The sequence below is a fragment of the Mesocricetus auratus genome, unplaced genomic scaffold (assembly GCF_017639785.1).
Source record: "Mesocricetus auratus isolate SY011 unplaced genomic scaffold, BCM_Maur_2.0 Super-Scaffold_100015, whole genome shotgun sequence".
Taxonomy (NCBI): domain Eukaryota; kingdom Metazoa; phylum Chordata; class Mammalia; order Rodentia; family Cricetidae; genus Mesocricetus; species Mesocricetus auratus.
Genome location: NW_024429198.1, coordinates 1,548,184 through 1,562,859, shown reverse-complemented (window position 1 = coordinate 1,562,859; position 14,676 = coordinate 1,548,184). Strand labels below are relative to the sequence as shown.

The 14,676-nt window shown below is 41.9% G+C and overlaps 1 protein-coding gene across 4 annotated transcripts in view; it reads left to right on the top strand.

Moving 5' to 3' along the window:
- Positions 1-10,470, top strand: part of C7 (complement C7) — a 68,531-nt gene extending 58,061 nt beyond the window's left edge. For 3 of the 4 annotated variants that reach the window (XM_040757565.1, XM_040757569.1, XM_040757567.1), the window contains 3 exons: positions 4,696-4,789; positions 7,098-7,282; positions 9,319-10,470. In XM_040757565.1, the coding sequence (XP_040613499.1) occupies positions 4,696-4,789; positions 7,098-7,282; positions 9,319-9,500 (461 nt within the window). In that variant the 3' untranslated portion in view covers positions 9,501-10,470. The remainder of the gene's footprint in view (positions 1-4,695; positions 4,790-7,097; positions 7,283-9,318) is intronic. The other variant, XM_040757566.1, reaches the window with a different exon arrangement.
- Positions 10,471-14,676: the final 4,206 nt, after the last annotated feature.

Genomic DNA, 14,676 nt, shown 5'->3' with positions numbered 1-14,676 from the left:
TGTAGCTAAGGCTAGTGAAACACTTTGAAGGGCTTGTTAGGGGGCAGAATGGGAGAAGCTAGGTGTTTTTCCTAGATAAGCTGTGTGATTGCAGGGTCTGCTGTCTCTGCAAACACTGGTCTGGGATCAAGTCAGCTACCTTTCTTCAGCAGTCCACAAATAACTGCTTCCTGGGACCTTGAGCTCAGTTTCAGGCCCTTAGCTTTTAGCTGAGGGTGGGGGTGTGGGGTCATGGAGTGGTCTTCTTTTACTTTTTGTAGTGGAAATCCAGCAATCCAGTATCCTAAACATTAGTCACATGTTAATATTCTTTTAAGAACTTAAGATAAATTTGGTGTTGTGGTGAACATCTTTAATCCCAACACTCAGAGGCAGAGGCAGGAAGATCTCTGTGAGCTTGAGGCCATCCCTGTCTACATAGTGAATTCTAGGACAGCCAAGTCTATGTAGAGAGATCTCGTCTCAAAACAAAAACAAGCACCTGAGACAAAAAGAACAATTTAGAAAGACAAAATTATGTATTTTTAGAGGTTGTGAAATGGGCCAAATATGTTTTAAGACACATATTTATTGTTTGACTATACATTAATAAATGTTAAGTATGTAGTTTACTTAATAATTTAAAAAGATGAATTTGCTTGTGTTTTGTGTGTATGAATGTTTTGCCTGCATGTATGTGAGTACATTGAGTGTGTGAACAAGGCTTGTGGAGGCCATGAGAGAGTGTTGGATGCCCTGGCACTGGAGTTAAGGAGAATTGTAAGAGGTCTGTGGGTGCCAGGAACCGAGACCAGCCCTACTGCAAGAACAACAAGTCCTTGTAACTGCTGTTGCATTTCTCCAGCCTGGGAAGATGCTTTTAATAATTATAACCAGGAAAGAAGGAAAGCTCATGTACATGCTGTTCTACATTCTACTTCTTTAGTGTAAAAATCTTAACTCAGTGCTAAAATCTGTCTATTCTTATGAGGATGAAGTAGTGGCTTCTATAATGAGCACAGTTAAGCGAATTAGATGTTTACAGTGGCAAAGAGCAGGCTTCTGGGAGCCCTGTCCCACTGAATTAGATATGGATTGTGGTGATGCACAGACAGTAGAGAGAGTAGAGTGGACTAGTGGAGTGCCTTCCACATTAGCTTTGATGTGAACTCTTTTCTCACACACCAGAAAGCAGTTGCTGTCTCCTGCTTTCCCTCTAGCATAGAGTTGTGTAAAGTAAGGCACCTGTACCTGTGATTCTAAAATGAAAGAGAAAGATATATACTTAATGAGGATATGCATTGGTTTCAAAGGAAATGAGGTAGTTGTTTTTCTGAAATGCTTGCTTCCATCATTTTATAGTATAATTTAGTATGATTTTCCTTTACTCAGTAGACAATGGTATTATGGTTGGTTCTAATTAAGGATGTTTTACAGACCTGTGCATTTCTCCGAATATGTAGATAGCAATAATAACTACACTCAAGGTAAACCTATAACAAACAAAAATTCCCATGTTTATCAGTTTTCAAGGTCGGTGCTTTAAAATATGAGTTGAGTGTGGGGATGGGAGATGGGACAATGGGTACAATATTGTTGCATATGCATGAGGGACCCAGTTCAGATCTCCAGCTTTCAGATAAAAGTTGGGTGTTGTGCTGTATGACTATAATCCCAGCACTGGGGGCATGGGGACAGGTGGATGCTGGCAGCTGGCTGGATGGCCAGTCTAGCCAAAATGGCGAGCTCCAAGTTCAAAGAGATGCCTTGTGGAGAGTGATAGAGAAAGAAGGACACTCTGACATTGAACTCTAGCGTCCATATACACATACACTTGTACACACACCTACACTCACACACAGATACACGCATATAATAATGTACACACACCACCACACACAATATTAACTAATGAGTGAATAAGGTACTAGCCCTTTGAATATTTAACCCTTTAGAAGTTATGATAAACACACTAACACATGCTTATTCTACACACATACATATACAAACACAAGTATCAGTTAATAGGAATGTGAATGAAGTCCTAGGTCTTTAAATGACTAAATATTTAGTAATTTAAAAATTTTGCTAAGCTATACGTATCATAAGAATTACTATTTTAATCAGTTTAATATACAGATAACCAATATTAAGTATACTCTTACTGACCAACAGCTATCTTCTCTACCCATCTCCAGAATTTTTGCATATAAACTGATTTTTCTCTATCAAATAAAATAAATATTTTACCAAAAAACAAATCCTGGCAGTTCAAGGAACCCTTATACACTACTGATGGAAATGTAAATTAGTTCAATCACTATGGAAACCAATTCAGAGATGCCTCAATCAATCAAAACTAGAACTACCACATATTTCAATAATATTAATTACCTGATGGAATCTAAGTCATCATAGGATGTAAATACCTGCAAATCCATATTTATCACAGCACTCACAACAGCAAAGATGGCATTAGCTTAGATTTGTACCAACAGATGGATGAACGAATAAAACTTAATTTATACACAACCTGCATAAGATCAAACTAGAAAAAACATCCTCGCATGCATGGAGAAGGAAGTCATGAAGTTCCACTGCTAGTTGAGGAGCTAGGTAACTGATGTCTGCTGTGTGGGGGGATCAGTTTTCTTCAGAAATACAGCCTGTGAGAGGCCACCCATGCCCCAGTGGATGGTCAAACACCCAAAACATATAGGCAACACTAAGTGAACTCACTGGGTTTAAAAAAAATAGCATAAGAAGTTGGGAGGAAATAGAAGTGTGTGTAGGAAGATAGTAGAAGATTTTGAGGGTAGAGAATGAGGTGTAAAATTCATACTTCAAAAATATTAATATTAAATACAAATTTAAAAATTAGAACGAGGAAAAATGTGGTATATAAACACAATGGAGTTTTATCAGCCTCTAAGGCAAACAAAACTGTATTATTTGAAAGAAATTGATGGAGCCGAAGCAGAATGAGACAAATAAGTTTTTCTCTCATATATACAATACATGCTTAAAATATGTATATGAGGCTTGGTAATGTGTTTCAGCAGGTAGAAGCACACACTATACAAGCCTAATGACTTGAGTTTAACCCTCGGAACCCAAGGAAAAATCCGGATACAGTAGTGAGCATCAGGAATCCCAGCCCTTCTATTGTAAGATGGAAGGTCACAGGTGGAAGAGGTGAAAGTTGTCTTCTGACCTACACACACACACACACACACACACACACACACACACACACACACACACGCACGCACGCACACACAGCATGACACACATGTGACTGTGTGTACATGCAAACAACAATAAAAACAAAATCAGCAGTACTAAATGTATTTGATATCAAAGTAGATGGGAGCTTAGTATAGTAAGCTAAGTACAACGGTGTGCGTCAGTGAAGACACCACAATGACTCTGTTAGTTTATGAGCTACTTTTCTGTTAGTTACTTTTATGTGGTTTTGATAAAATACTGCGACCCAAAGCAATTTACAGAAGAGTTTATTTGGTTCCAGAGGGAGAGTCCATAATGGTGGGGGAGGGGTGGGATCAGGTGACAGGATGTTGCTGCTTATTACATCACATCTACAACCAGGAAACAGAGCTAAATTCTCAAAGCCCACCTCTAGTGATATATTTCCTCCAACAAGACTGTAGCTCTTAATAGTTCTGTAACCCTCCCCAGACAGTGCCACCAAATGGTCAAATACAGGGGCTTACAGAGATATTTTCAATACAAACCAAAATATATACTCATAAAAATAGAAAACTGCTTCACTTGAAAATCACTTTAGATCTCAGAAAAGTTGCAAAATACAGGTTGTATACAGCCTCACCCATCTTCACTTTGTTCATAAATTGCCATAACTTAGTTGATGAAAACAAAGAAACTGCTGGGTGTGGTGCCCCACATCTGTTGTCTTAGTTACTGTTTTATTGTTCTGAAGAGACATTGAGACCGGAGTGACTCTTAGAAAAGAGAGAATTTATTGGGGGTGTGCTCACAATTTTACATGGTTAGTCCATGATCATCACGGTAGAGAATGAAGCAGCAGGCAGGCATAGTGCTAGAGATGTAGCTGGGAGCTATACATCCTGATCTGCAGATAGGCACACACACACACACACACACACACACGCACGCACGCACGCACACATGCACACACACACGCACGCACGCACACACGCACGCACGCACACACGCACACACGCACCATAAAAACACAGAACTGGAAACCATTATATACAAGTAAAAGACCAATAACACAAACAGTGCTCTAACAAACAATATGAGCCAAAAAGTCTTACAAAAATAGCATTGAGTTCGTTGTGTGTTGGCCTTCCACTGCTGGGCACGGAGCCATCCCTTAAGTGTGGCTAATATACCCAGTAGATGCCACTGGAGAAAACTCATTTTTCCTTTGCAAGCAGATGTCAATCAGAGATAGCTTCTTGGCTAGGGATGAGAGCATACTGTTTTTTTTTATCCTTTAAATTGAAAATACATTTTTCCATACAATATTTTTGTATGGTTCCCCTTCCCCCAACCCCATTCTCCCTATCACCCATCCACCCAAATCCACATCCTTTCTTTCAACTATCTTTACAGCAGAGAATCCTACAGATCTGGATTCAGCAAGTTCTATTGTAAAGCAAGGCTTTTTCTGCCAAGGATCACATCTCTCTTAAATATTTCTTTTAGACACCAGCACTCTCCCACCAGCTGGTCCTGCATGTCAGCCCTGGGAGAAACTGAAAAACTCAAAATGCGTCTGTAAAATGCCCTACGAGTGCGGGTAAGCTCTGTCTTTGTCGCTTTCTTTTCTGTTTGATATTATCCAGGGTAAATGGGGTGGCTTAGTGCAGCTTATTGAATGAAGGTACAGCTTACGAACAGCTAAGGGTCTTTGCATTTTAATGCGTCCCACTGCTGCCTGTTACAGGTCATAGGTTGACAGACATGGTGTTAAGCAGGGGTCTCATCTGGAGGGGCAAGGCACTGAAGGGCCACTTGGGCACTTCTGTTCTCTATATAAAGTGAAACGAAATGACAGAACTGTCACCTGAGGATTTAGAGCTTTTGTGAATTAGGCTCGAATTCCCATGGGACATAAATGCTAAAAATACCAGTATATAATAGAGCTTTTCTGACGTTAGAAGCTTCCTTATTAGATTTGCATTCCAAGAACGCTACCAATTTCTGGTCACTACTTTTAGGAGGATCTGGAAAGTAGCTCCTGGATTAGGATCCTAGCAAGATGCAGGTTGTACAATTGGGTGAGGAGTAGGAAAGGTTTAACAGCATGCCTACAAAAATGTGGGCAGAATAAAGCAAACTATAATTTTGTATGTGTGAGTATATCTACACCCAGGCCTGAAAGAGGGAGGAAGACATTTATGATACATGAAGACAGAGAGGGCTGTGAAGGGACAGCTGCTAAGGAGGAGCAGACTCCCTTTAGGGTCTTGAGAGGCACCACAGGTCTCATCCAGAGTTATAAACACTTCTCTTCCTTCCATGCTGAAAGTCACTCCACCAGTGCTCTGCAATGACAGAATGCACTCACAGCTGGAGGATGAGCATGAACTGATATGGTCTTTCCATGCCAGACTTCCAAGAGGATGAGCAGGAGTGTAGAGGGGGCTGGGAGGACGTGAGAGACAACCAGTCTCTGGACCATTTTCATTGTTAAGATTAGGGACTAAAGTTGGTTCATCTTTAGGAATCAACAAAGCAATATACTGAATACTTTGTAGTCGTCATGCTCATCAAACACCATATCCTCTTCTTGGATTAATAGTAGATGATATTAATAACATATCATGACTTTTAGTATGCAGAAAATCGGTGAAGAGTACAAATTACAATTGTGTTCAGCCCAGATACGTTCCTATTCTAGTGTCCCAATTCTGTTATTGCTGTCTTATAGTATTATTTATTTGAATCTTTTTTTTCTCTTTCTAATTCCCGAAAGTCCCCCAGTTTATCTCCATTCTGTCATTTGCAGTCATGGTGAGACATGGTGGCATGCAGGCAGACATGATGCTGGAGAAGGAGCCGAGAGTCCTACATGTTGACTTGTAGGAAATGGTCTGTCTCACTGGGCATGCTTGAGCATATATGAGACCTCAAAGCCGGTGTCTCCACAGTGACACACTTCCTCCAACAAAGGCATATCCCCCCAATAGTGCCATTCCCTTTGGGAACCACTTTCTTTCAAACCACCCCATACCATTTTAGCAATGGAGGTTAAGAAAAAACTCCACTAAGATGTTTAATGGATATATTTCTAAATCCTTTGTAAACACAGTCACTTTTATTGGCAGGGGTATGGGTATCATGCCACAGCACAAATGAGGAAGTCAGAGGACAACTTGCTGGATTTGGTTCTCTTTTGTTCTACCACGGTGGTTCTGGGGATCAAACTCACATCATTAGTGGCAAGTGCCTTTATTCAATGAGCTATCCCAATGCTACATAGATACTTTAAGAAATTATATTGAGGGGGTTGGAGGAATGACCCTATGGCTATTCTTGAATTTGGTTCCCAGAACCCACACCAGGCATCTCAGAGCTGTCTGTAACTCCAGCTCCCTGAGATCTCACTCCTCTGGCTTGTACAGGCACCTGCACTCATGTATGCATAGCTGCACACACAGTTGTTTATATAATTAAAGTATTAAAAATAAACCTTAAAGACAACACTGAGAAATAGTTTCATCTCCACTTGCTTGCTTAAGGATTTTAGTTAACAATGCCATATTATAGACTCAGAGGGCCACTGAGTTGGGAGGTCAGTGGTGGTGTTTGGTCTTTGCTGATTTCCTGTTTCCTTCGGTACCAATCTATCAGCAGTTATTGGCAGACCTCGCCTTCTCATCCAATTTGCTGCAGCTGGTCTGTCCTAGATGAAGATAAACCAGCTCTAGGTATCTGTGCTTGTAAAAACTATGAGCTCACAAATAGCAAACACAGTTTTTGTGGCTGTTTTTTGGGCTGGTTGCGTTGTAGAGTCGTGAGCACAAAGTCTCTCTTTCGCTTATCTTCCTCAGCTCTGAAGAAAACAAATCTTGTAAATAATGTAATTAAAATGCTCTTTCCAGATCCTCCTTGGATGTGTGTGCTCGAGATGAGAGAAGCAAAAGGATACTGTCTTTGACTATCTGCAAGATGTATGTTCTCCACTGTCAGGGAAGAAATTATACTCTCATTGGCAAGGACAGCTGTACACCGCCTGCTTCAGCTGAGAAAGCTTGTGGTGCGTGTCCACCATGGAGCAAATGTGACTGTAAGAAACCTTCCATATTTATAACTGTAAGAATGCCAAGGCAATGGTGCCAAGAGTTTTAAACAATGTAGTTCCTGGTTTATCAGCAGATACCTCAAAATGTCAAATATATTAGGTTAGTTCCCTCCCAGGAGAGGGGATTGGATGAGGTCTGCAAGAGGACAAAAATTCATTCTTGATCATCAAAGTGTTCTTCCAAGCCCCACTAATTCTCACTCTGCCTTCATGGTATGCAGGCATGCATACAGGCAGAATACCCATGCACACAAAATAAAAATTAAAAAAATTAAAGGAAAAAAGATCTTATATAAAAATACCTCCTAAAAATCAAATTGTTATACCCTTAAAAAGAAGTGTCACTGGACTGATTAGATGGCTCGGTGGGTAAAGGTGCTTGTGGCCAAATCTGACATCCTGAGTTCTGTCCCTGGAATCCACATGATGGAAGGAGAGAAGGTACCTCCCGAGAGTTTTTCTCTGACTTCCACATGTACATCATGGTGGGTGAACACACATATGCATGTAGTGATATATTATTTATGATTTAATAAAGTTTGCCTGAGGGTTCAGAATGCAAAGCTAGACACAGCCACAGAGCCAGGCAGTGGTGGTACAGACTGTTAATCCCAGGACTCAGGAGAGAGAGACAGATCTCTGTGAGTTGAAGGCCACACCGAACTAAACGAAATTGATCCAGTCTAAAAGAGAAACAGCTCACACAAAGGTGATCTCAGTACTTGGGATCCCACACCTTTAATCCCAGCTCTAGAGAGGTATATAAGATAGGAGTGAGGCATTCTGTATTCAGTCAGAGAGATTTATTCTCCAGCAATGCTGGGGAAAGGACAGCCCTTTCAGCCTGAGGTAGAGGCAAGAGCTAGTGGCTGGCTCCTTTGCTTCTCTGATCTTCAGCTTGAACCCCAATATCTGTCTCTGGGTTTTTATTATTTGTGTTACACACACACACACACACACACACACACACACACACACACACACACACACACACACGGGAGCAAAGTTAAGTTGAAGTTGAAGACTGGAGCCAGGTACTGTTCTTAGACTAAAGACACCTTCTCCTTGTTGTAAGGAAGTTTCAAAAGTGTTAGAGAGGCATTAAACTACGAGTGCCAGCTGATTTTTCTTGAAATAATCAGAAGGCCCTGAAGAGACTAAACACAGGAGCTACTTTATCGGATTGTGATTCCTTGTCAGCTACAACTTGACTGGATCAAACTTAGCAATGATCTTCAACACCACTCATGCTTTGGGGAATATGGTGAAGGGGGAAGGGCAGGTTGCAAGAACCAAGCTTCTGCCCAGGGTTTCTGTACCCGTAGACGTGGAAGCTGACCTATGTGATTTATACATCTGCAAGCTCCCTGATTCTCTATCCCGTATACTGCATGGGCATCTTTCTCTCAGTCCTTCATAAGTTGCGGTAGGATGACAAGATCTGTGACTCTAGTCCCGTCGGGTCATTTCTGCTTTACTATTCTCTGGCTGGCCCACTCACTCTCCTCTGGACCAGGTTGATGGATCCCCACCAAGATACTTCCCATGTTTTCTCCTTGTTTTTTGACTGGTTTTTAAGGACAAGTGGCCTTCTGAATGCCCGACTTTCTGTCTCTAAGAACTTTTTATTCTTTTCTTTCTGTGTCACTGAACTTTGATTCTCCACTCTCTGCCAAAATCTTCTTACTTGGTCTGGGGAACAAAGAATTACCCTTAATTTCTGGCTCACAAGTCTGGCAGCCTATATGAGGAAAGAGAGGGGGAGCTCTTGACTTGAATAGACCTGCCTCATGTGTGTCCCGCCAGTGGAAAACACGGCACCAATTTCAAAGCCTATTTATTCTGAGTGAAACAAAACAGCCCCATATCCTGGTCTTACTGCTCTTCCAGCAGATAGTTTATGGTATCAATCAAGGCAGGAGTTCTCTAATCATCATGCCATCACTTTGCAGGCGATGATGTGCTTTGGGTCTCTTACCTCCGCAATGTGCCATTAAGTCTCTCCCACTTACTCTTTCCAGCTCAGAACAGCAAATGTGTCTGCAGAGAAGCGTCAGAGTGCCAGGAAGCAGGGTACAGCATCTGTGTGGACGTGAATGGCAAGGAGGAGACCTTGTCCGAGTGTGAGGCAGGCATCTTGAGATGCAGAGGCCAGAGCATCTCCATCACAGCCATCAAGCCCTGCGCTGAAGAAGCCCAGTAGGACCCAGGGGGCCCTGGTCCTCTTCATCAGCATCTAGTGGGCAATGGATGCTTAATTCAAACATCTGTAGCTGGCACTTAGGCTGCTTTCCCAGCATGAAGGCACCATCTTTTCTCCTTCCCCTCCAGTACATACTTCTCCCTTCTATGTCCAGCCACCTGTGCACACAGACCTTTTGTTTTCCCAAACCTCAGTCCAGCCCTTTTTCCTTTACAAGTGGAGGTGTGAAGAACACTCACAAACCATACCGTGAACTATTTGTGAAGTTTTGAAAAAATGTGTTGGGTTTTGACTTTTTTGTCTGTCAAATTACAGGATGGTACTAGAGACACCTGTGTGCCCCAATCATCTCTGTGATTTGTTAAGTATAATTGACCCCATCCAGGGGCCAGTGGACCTTCTACAGATTGATTAGGAAAAGAGAAAGAACATAATTTCCTGATTAGCAAGGTTGACTTTCTTCAGTGAAATCACACACACACACACACACACACACACACACACACACACACACACACACACACTCACACACGTTGGAAGAAACAGACAGATGCAATTATCTCCATCCTGAGTGGGAATGTCATGCTTTGCCCTACAAAGTCAACCCCACATGTGGGATCCTTATTCTTGTCAGAAGATTGAACCACTTAAATGTCAGAGCAGAACTCATCATGCTGTGGTCACGGGGCACCGTCTGTCTTCTTGTCTGAGAACAAATATGATTCAGTCTCTTGGGAGGTTTTCTTCAGTATGTGTCAAATACAAGTACTGAAATCACTCTGTTTTTGAAGGAAGCATCGTTTTATGCCAGAGCTATTGAACGATACATAGTTGAGAATAATCTTCCCTAATTAGTAACCCTAATGTGGTACTCCCCTAGATTTTTCCAGAAGTACACATCTTGAAACATTGGCATTTGGTTTATTTCTTATTCATCTTTCATAAAAAATAAACAAAAAATGCAGCTGTGGAAGGTGAAGTGTGTGGGCTTAAGTACAATTTAAAATATACACAAACACTATCTGTGTTTTTTTGAGGCTGATAGATACATTTTAAACAAATTTTAAGTTGCTAAGAGTTATAAAACTTATCCAAGATACTTTCTTTAGATTTTTTTGAAGTGTATAGTGCTTGATATGACTGATCCAGATTTAGCTTTTTATACTAGAATTTCCCTTGGTGGTTGCTGCAGATGTACTATATGGAAGATACATGGAGATAGGTTTCATTTATTGAAAACATCATATTTAAGCTGTTAACTGCTCTGGTTAGAGAGTGCTGTGAGTTTTGTTTTCTGCACTGGTTACTGGGATAGATTTGACCACGCCGGGTTGGCCGTTTACCCTGCTCAAAGAAGAGCTAGATAAGGGATCGTTTAGGAGGATTGGTCTCAGCATCCTCCAGTCTTTCCCTTACTTACTTGTCTATTCTGGAGTTAAATTTCAGCTACTTATGAGCACTTCCCATTTGAAAATCCAAATTCTCAAATGCTTTAAAATTTGAAACCTATTGATGACATGGCGGAAAATTTCCACAAGTGGAAAATTCCACCTCTGATCTCATAGTGACAGGTCACAAAGTGCTAAACATGCTATATAAAGTGACTTTCCAGTTATGTGAAATATGAATGAATTCTCTCTTTAGATTTGGATCCTAGTCTCCTAAGTATCTCACCATGTAAATGCAAATATTCTTTTTTATTATTTTAATTTTAAATAGCTTGTTTTACATGTCAATTCCAGTTCCCTCTCCCTACCCTCCTCCCATACTCCCCTACCATTTCTCCTCCCAGACTCCCACCCTATTGCCAATTCCTTCCACATAGTGGATATCTAGAGTCTGTCATTTCACTCAGGGCAGGGTCCAGGCACTCCCCTAAGAGCCCAGGCTGAGAGAGCATCCCTCTTTGTGTTATGGACACATGATGTCTGTTAGTATTCGAGGGATAAACACTGACCCACTGCTCAGGACCCCATAGGTAGCCCAGGCCTCCTCACTGACTCTCACATTCAGGGGGTCTGGATTGGTCCCATGCTGGCCTCCCAGCTGTTGGTCTGGGGTCCAAGAGCTCTCCCCTGTTCAGATCAGCTGTCTCTGCTGGTTTTGCTAGCCCATTCTTTGCCAATTTGCTCATCTCTCCTCTCTCTCTGTCACTAAAATTAAAAAATACGTGGAATTGCAAACTCTCCTGGTCAAAATGTTTTGGATGAGCACACTTAGTGGCTAAGGTATTTGAGAAAGAAGTTTCAACTACATTCCTGGACTGCACGCAAAGGACCGGTGAGTCTCTGTGAACAATGGGAGGACAGAAGGTGGCTGTCCATGGGTATTTTGAGATACTCTGATTTGTTGCACCCTTCCTCCCTGAACATTTTTTCCTCTTTTTTTATTTAAATTAGAAACATGCATGCTTCAAATGTCAATCCCAGCTCCCCCCCTTCTCCCTCCCAGCTCCACCCCCATCCCCCACCCCCATCCCAATCCCCACATCATTCCCCAGGGAGGGTGAGGCCCCCCTTGGGGGTATCTCCAGAGTCTGTCATTTCATCCAGGGCAGGACCTTGGCCCTTCCCCATGTTTCCAGGCTGAGAGAGCATCCCTCCATGTGGAATGGGCTCCTAAAGTTCATTCATATGCCATGGTGAACACTAATCTACTGCCAAAGGCCCCAGAGATTTCTGAGGCCTCTCCCTGAACATTTTTATGTCTATTGACCTTTCTTCATGTCAGGCAGGGACAGTCACAGTTACCTACAGAGAGTCAGAATTGTTGTAACAGGTCTTCAAGAAGGAAGTTATTTTTGATAATGACTCACTGAAGATGTTTTGAAAATTAAAAAATAAGCTCTGTAAGCAGAAGTCTATGAGGAAAGTGAGAAGGAACTGTTTATATCATAAGTAAATAACAGGCAAAAGGAATGAATCCTTCTGGCCTGATTTTTCTATGTCTCAGACCAAGGGACGATTACCTAAAAGAAGACAGGATGTTGCCTAAAAGGCTGAAAGTGATGTTAAATCAAGGTCCTTTGGACCTGTGGGAGGAGGAAACGAGTGCTTCCTCTCACTGCTTTTCGGGAGCCACATAGGAAACAGATTGTCACCTACAGGTTACATAGACTTTGCAAGTTACTGACATGCAGGCTTGATTTTGGGATGACATTCCTGTGATTTCATAGGGTTCCTATAGACTGATCAACAGAAGTGTATCTTATCAGTGTCCTGGGTCTTCACAGCTCCATCTAAACCACTCCACATGTAACTTTGCCAAGATTCTTGCTGTTACCTCAACCTGAGGGAAGAGCATGGGTAATCACATGGGGGCATGGTAGGGGTGTAGAGCAGTAAGTGAGATTGTCTGAGGAATGACCCCTACAACTCTGGGTTGTCTAGCAACTACTCAGATAACTTGAGTTATGGCTCCTCACAGCCAGATAGCTGACGACTCACCTCAGTTCCATATAAGACGAGAACTTATCAAATTGTAGAGAATACACTCGGGGTTGTAGGCATTGGACACATGCTTTACCCAGTATCCCCTGTAATGGCTTTAGATGTGTCTTCACATAAATCATTACTCCTGCTCCATCAGGTTTAGATTTGGATCCTATTGCTTATCTATCTGTCTATCTATCTATCTATCTTCTGTTTCAACTCAACATTCTACTCACATGAATCAGTCTTTTGTATTAATCATCTTCCCATTATTGTAACAAAGTACCAGAGACAATCAATTTATTAGAGAAAGAGTTACTATGGTTGTGAGGTTCTAGTTCCAAATTGATGTACTCCATGGATTTAACCTTCAGATGAAGGTGTCTCATCACTGTAGGAGCATGTGGGAGACCAAAACCACTCACTCCATGAGCAAAAAGAAAAGAGGGAGACATTAAACCTGTTTTCCTTTGAAGATACATCTTCAGTAACCTTTCCTCCAGGCTTCCATTGCCAATAGCACTACTTTGTGGAAATAGCCAAACCATTTTTCTTTCATTACTTGTGAGGGCAGTGTCATAGCTAGCAGATAGCATGATAAGCTTGAAGGTGAGACAAGACACTGGAAACTCCGGATGAATGATGAAGTGAATGTTTCAGACATATTCACTATTCATTCTCTTTTGATATAGCAGTAGATAACACAGCAAGAAAAAAGGGGGGAGGAAGGTGAGAAAGGAAGGGAGAGAGGAGGGGAAAGAAGGGAAGAGGAAGAGGAAGGGAGGGAAGGAAAAGGGAGAGGGAGGAAGACACAGAGAGAGAGAGAGACAGAGAGAGAGAGAGACAGAGAGAGAGAGAGAGAGAGAGAGAGAGAAAGACAGAGAGAGAGAGAGAGAGAAAGACAGAGAAAGACCCATTTTTAGGGACAGGGTAAGAATAACTGTGCCACCATGCTAGCCCTGCCACCTACCAGTCCATAGAGACTTTTCTTCATGATGGGCTGGTTAAAGGAATTTGATACTCCTACTGGAAACAGAATGGCTTGTATTTCTTTCAGAATACTAAGCCAGAAAGCAACTTCAGTAGGAGGCAATTTCAGTTAATACTGAGAAACCAGAGAGGGTTATGCCTGCCTTTCAATTACCCTGGTCTTTCAGGCAGTTTGCACATTTAGGAACATGAAAGCTGATGGCATGATAGGAGTCCCTGCTGTGACAGCCACAGACCTACAATTTGTCTTTTTATTTGTTTCTGTCAGGCTCTGAAGGCAAAGCTCCAGATATATACTGAAAAAAAAATCAGTTCCATTGAAATCTGTCTGTTAAGCCTAGGGTCGAGGAGGCCAGGCAGAGAGGCCGCCATTGTTTCTGAGTGGGTGGGCTGGAAGTGAGGGTGTGGAGGAGTCTAGTCATAGGTGGAAGGTATTGAGTGCCCTTCTCTGCTATGTCATCACTGCTATTCCCATGTTCTTGGTAAGACTTGGGACTAAGTTCCAGGGGAAGGGCCATGGACACATGACAGGTCCTGGAAAAATGTGCATAATGTGACAAGTTGGCTAGGGGAGCTGGGAAGAAATAGAAGACAAGGACATTTTGTCATAGTGAAATAGAATTTTCCTGTGGAAGAAAAGTGGTACTAAGTTTACCACAAAACCCAGCAATTCTACTCTTAGGCATATACTCATTGAATTCTAGGAAGTCTTTAATTTCTTTTTTTATTTCTTCTTTGACCCAGGAATGGTGCAA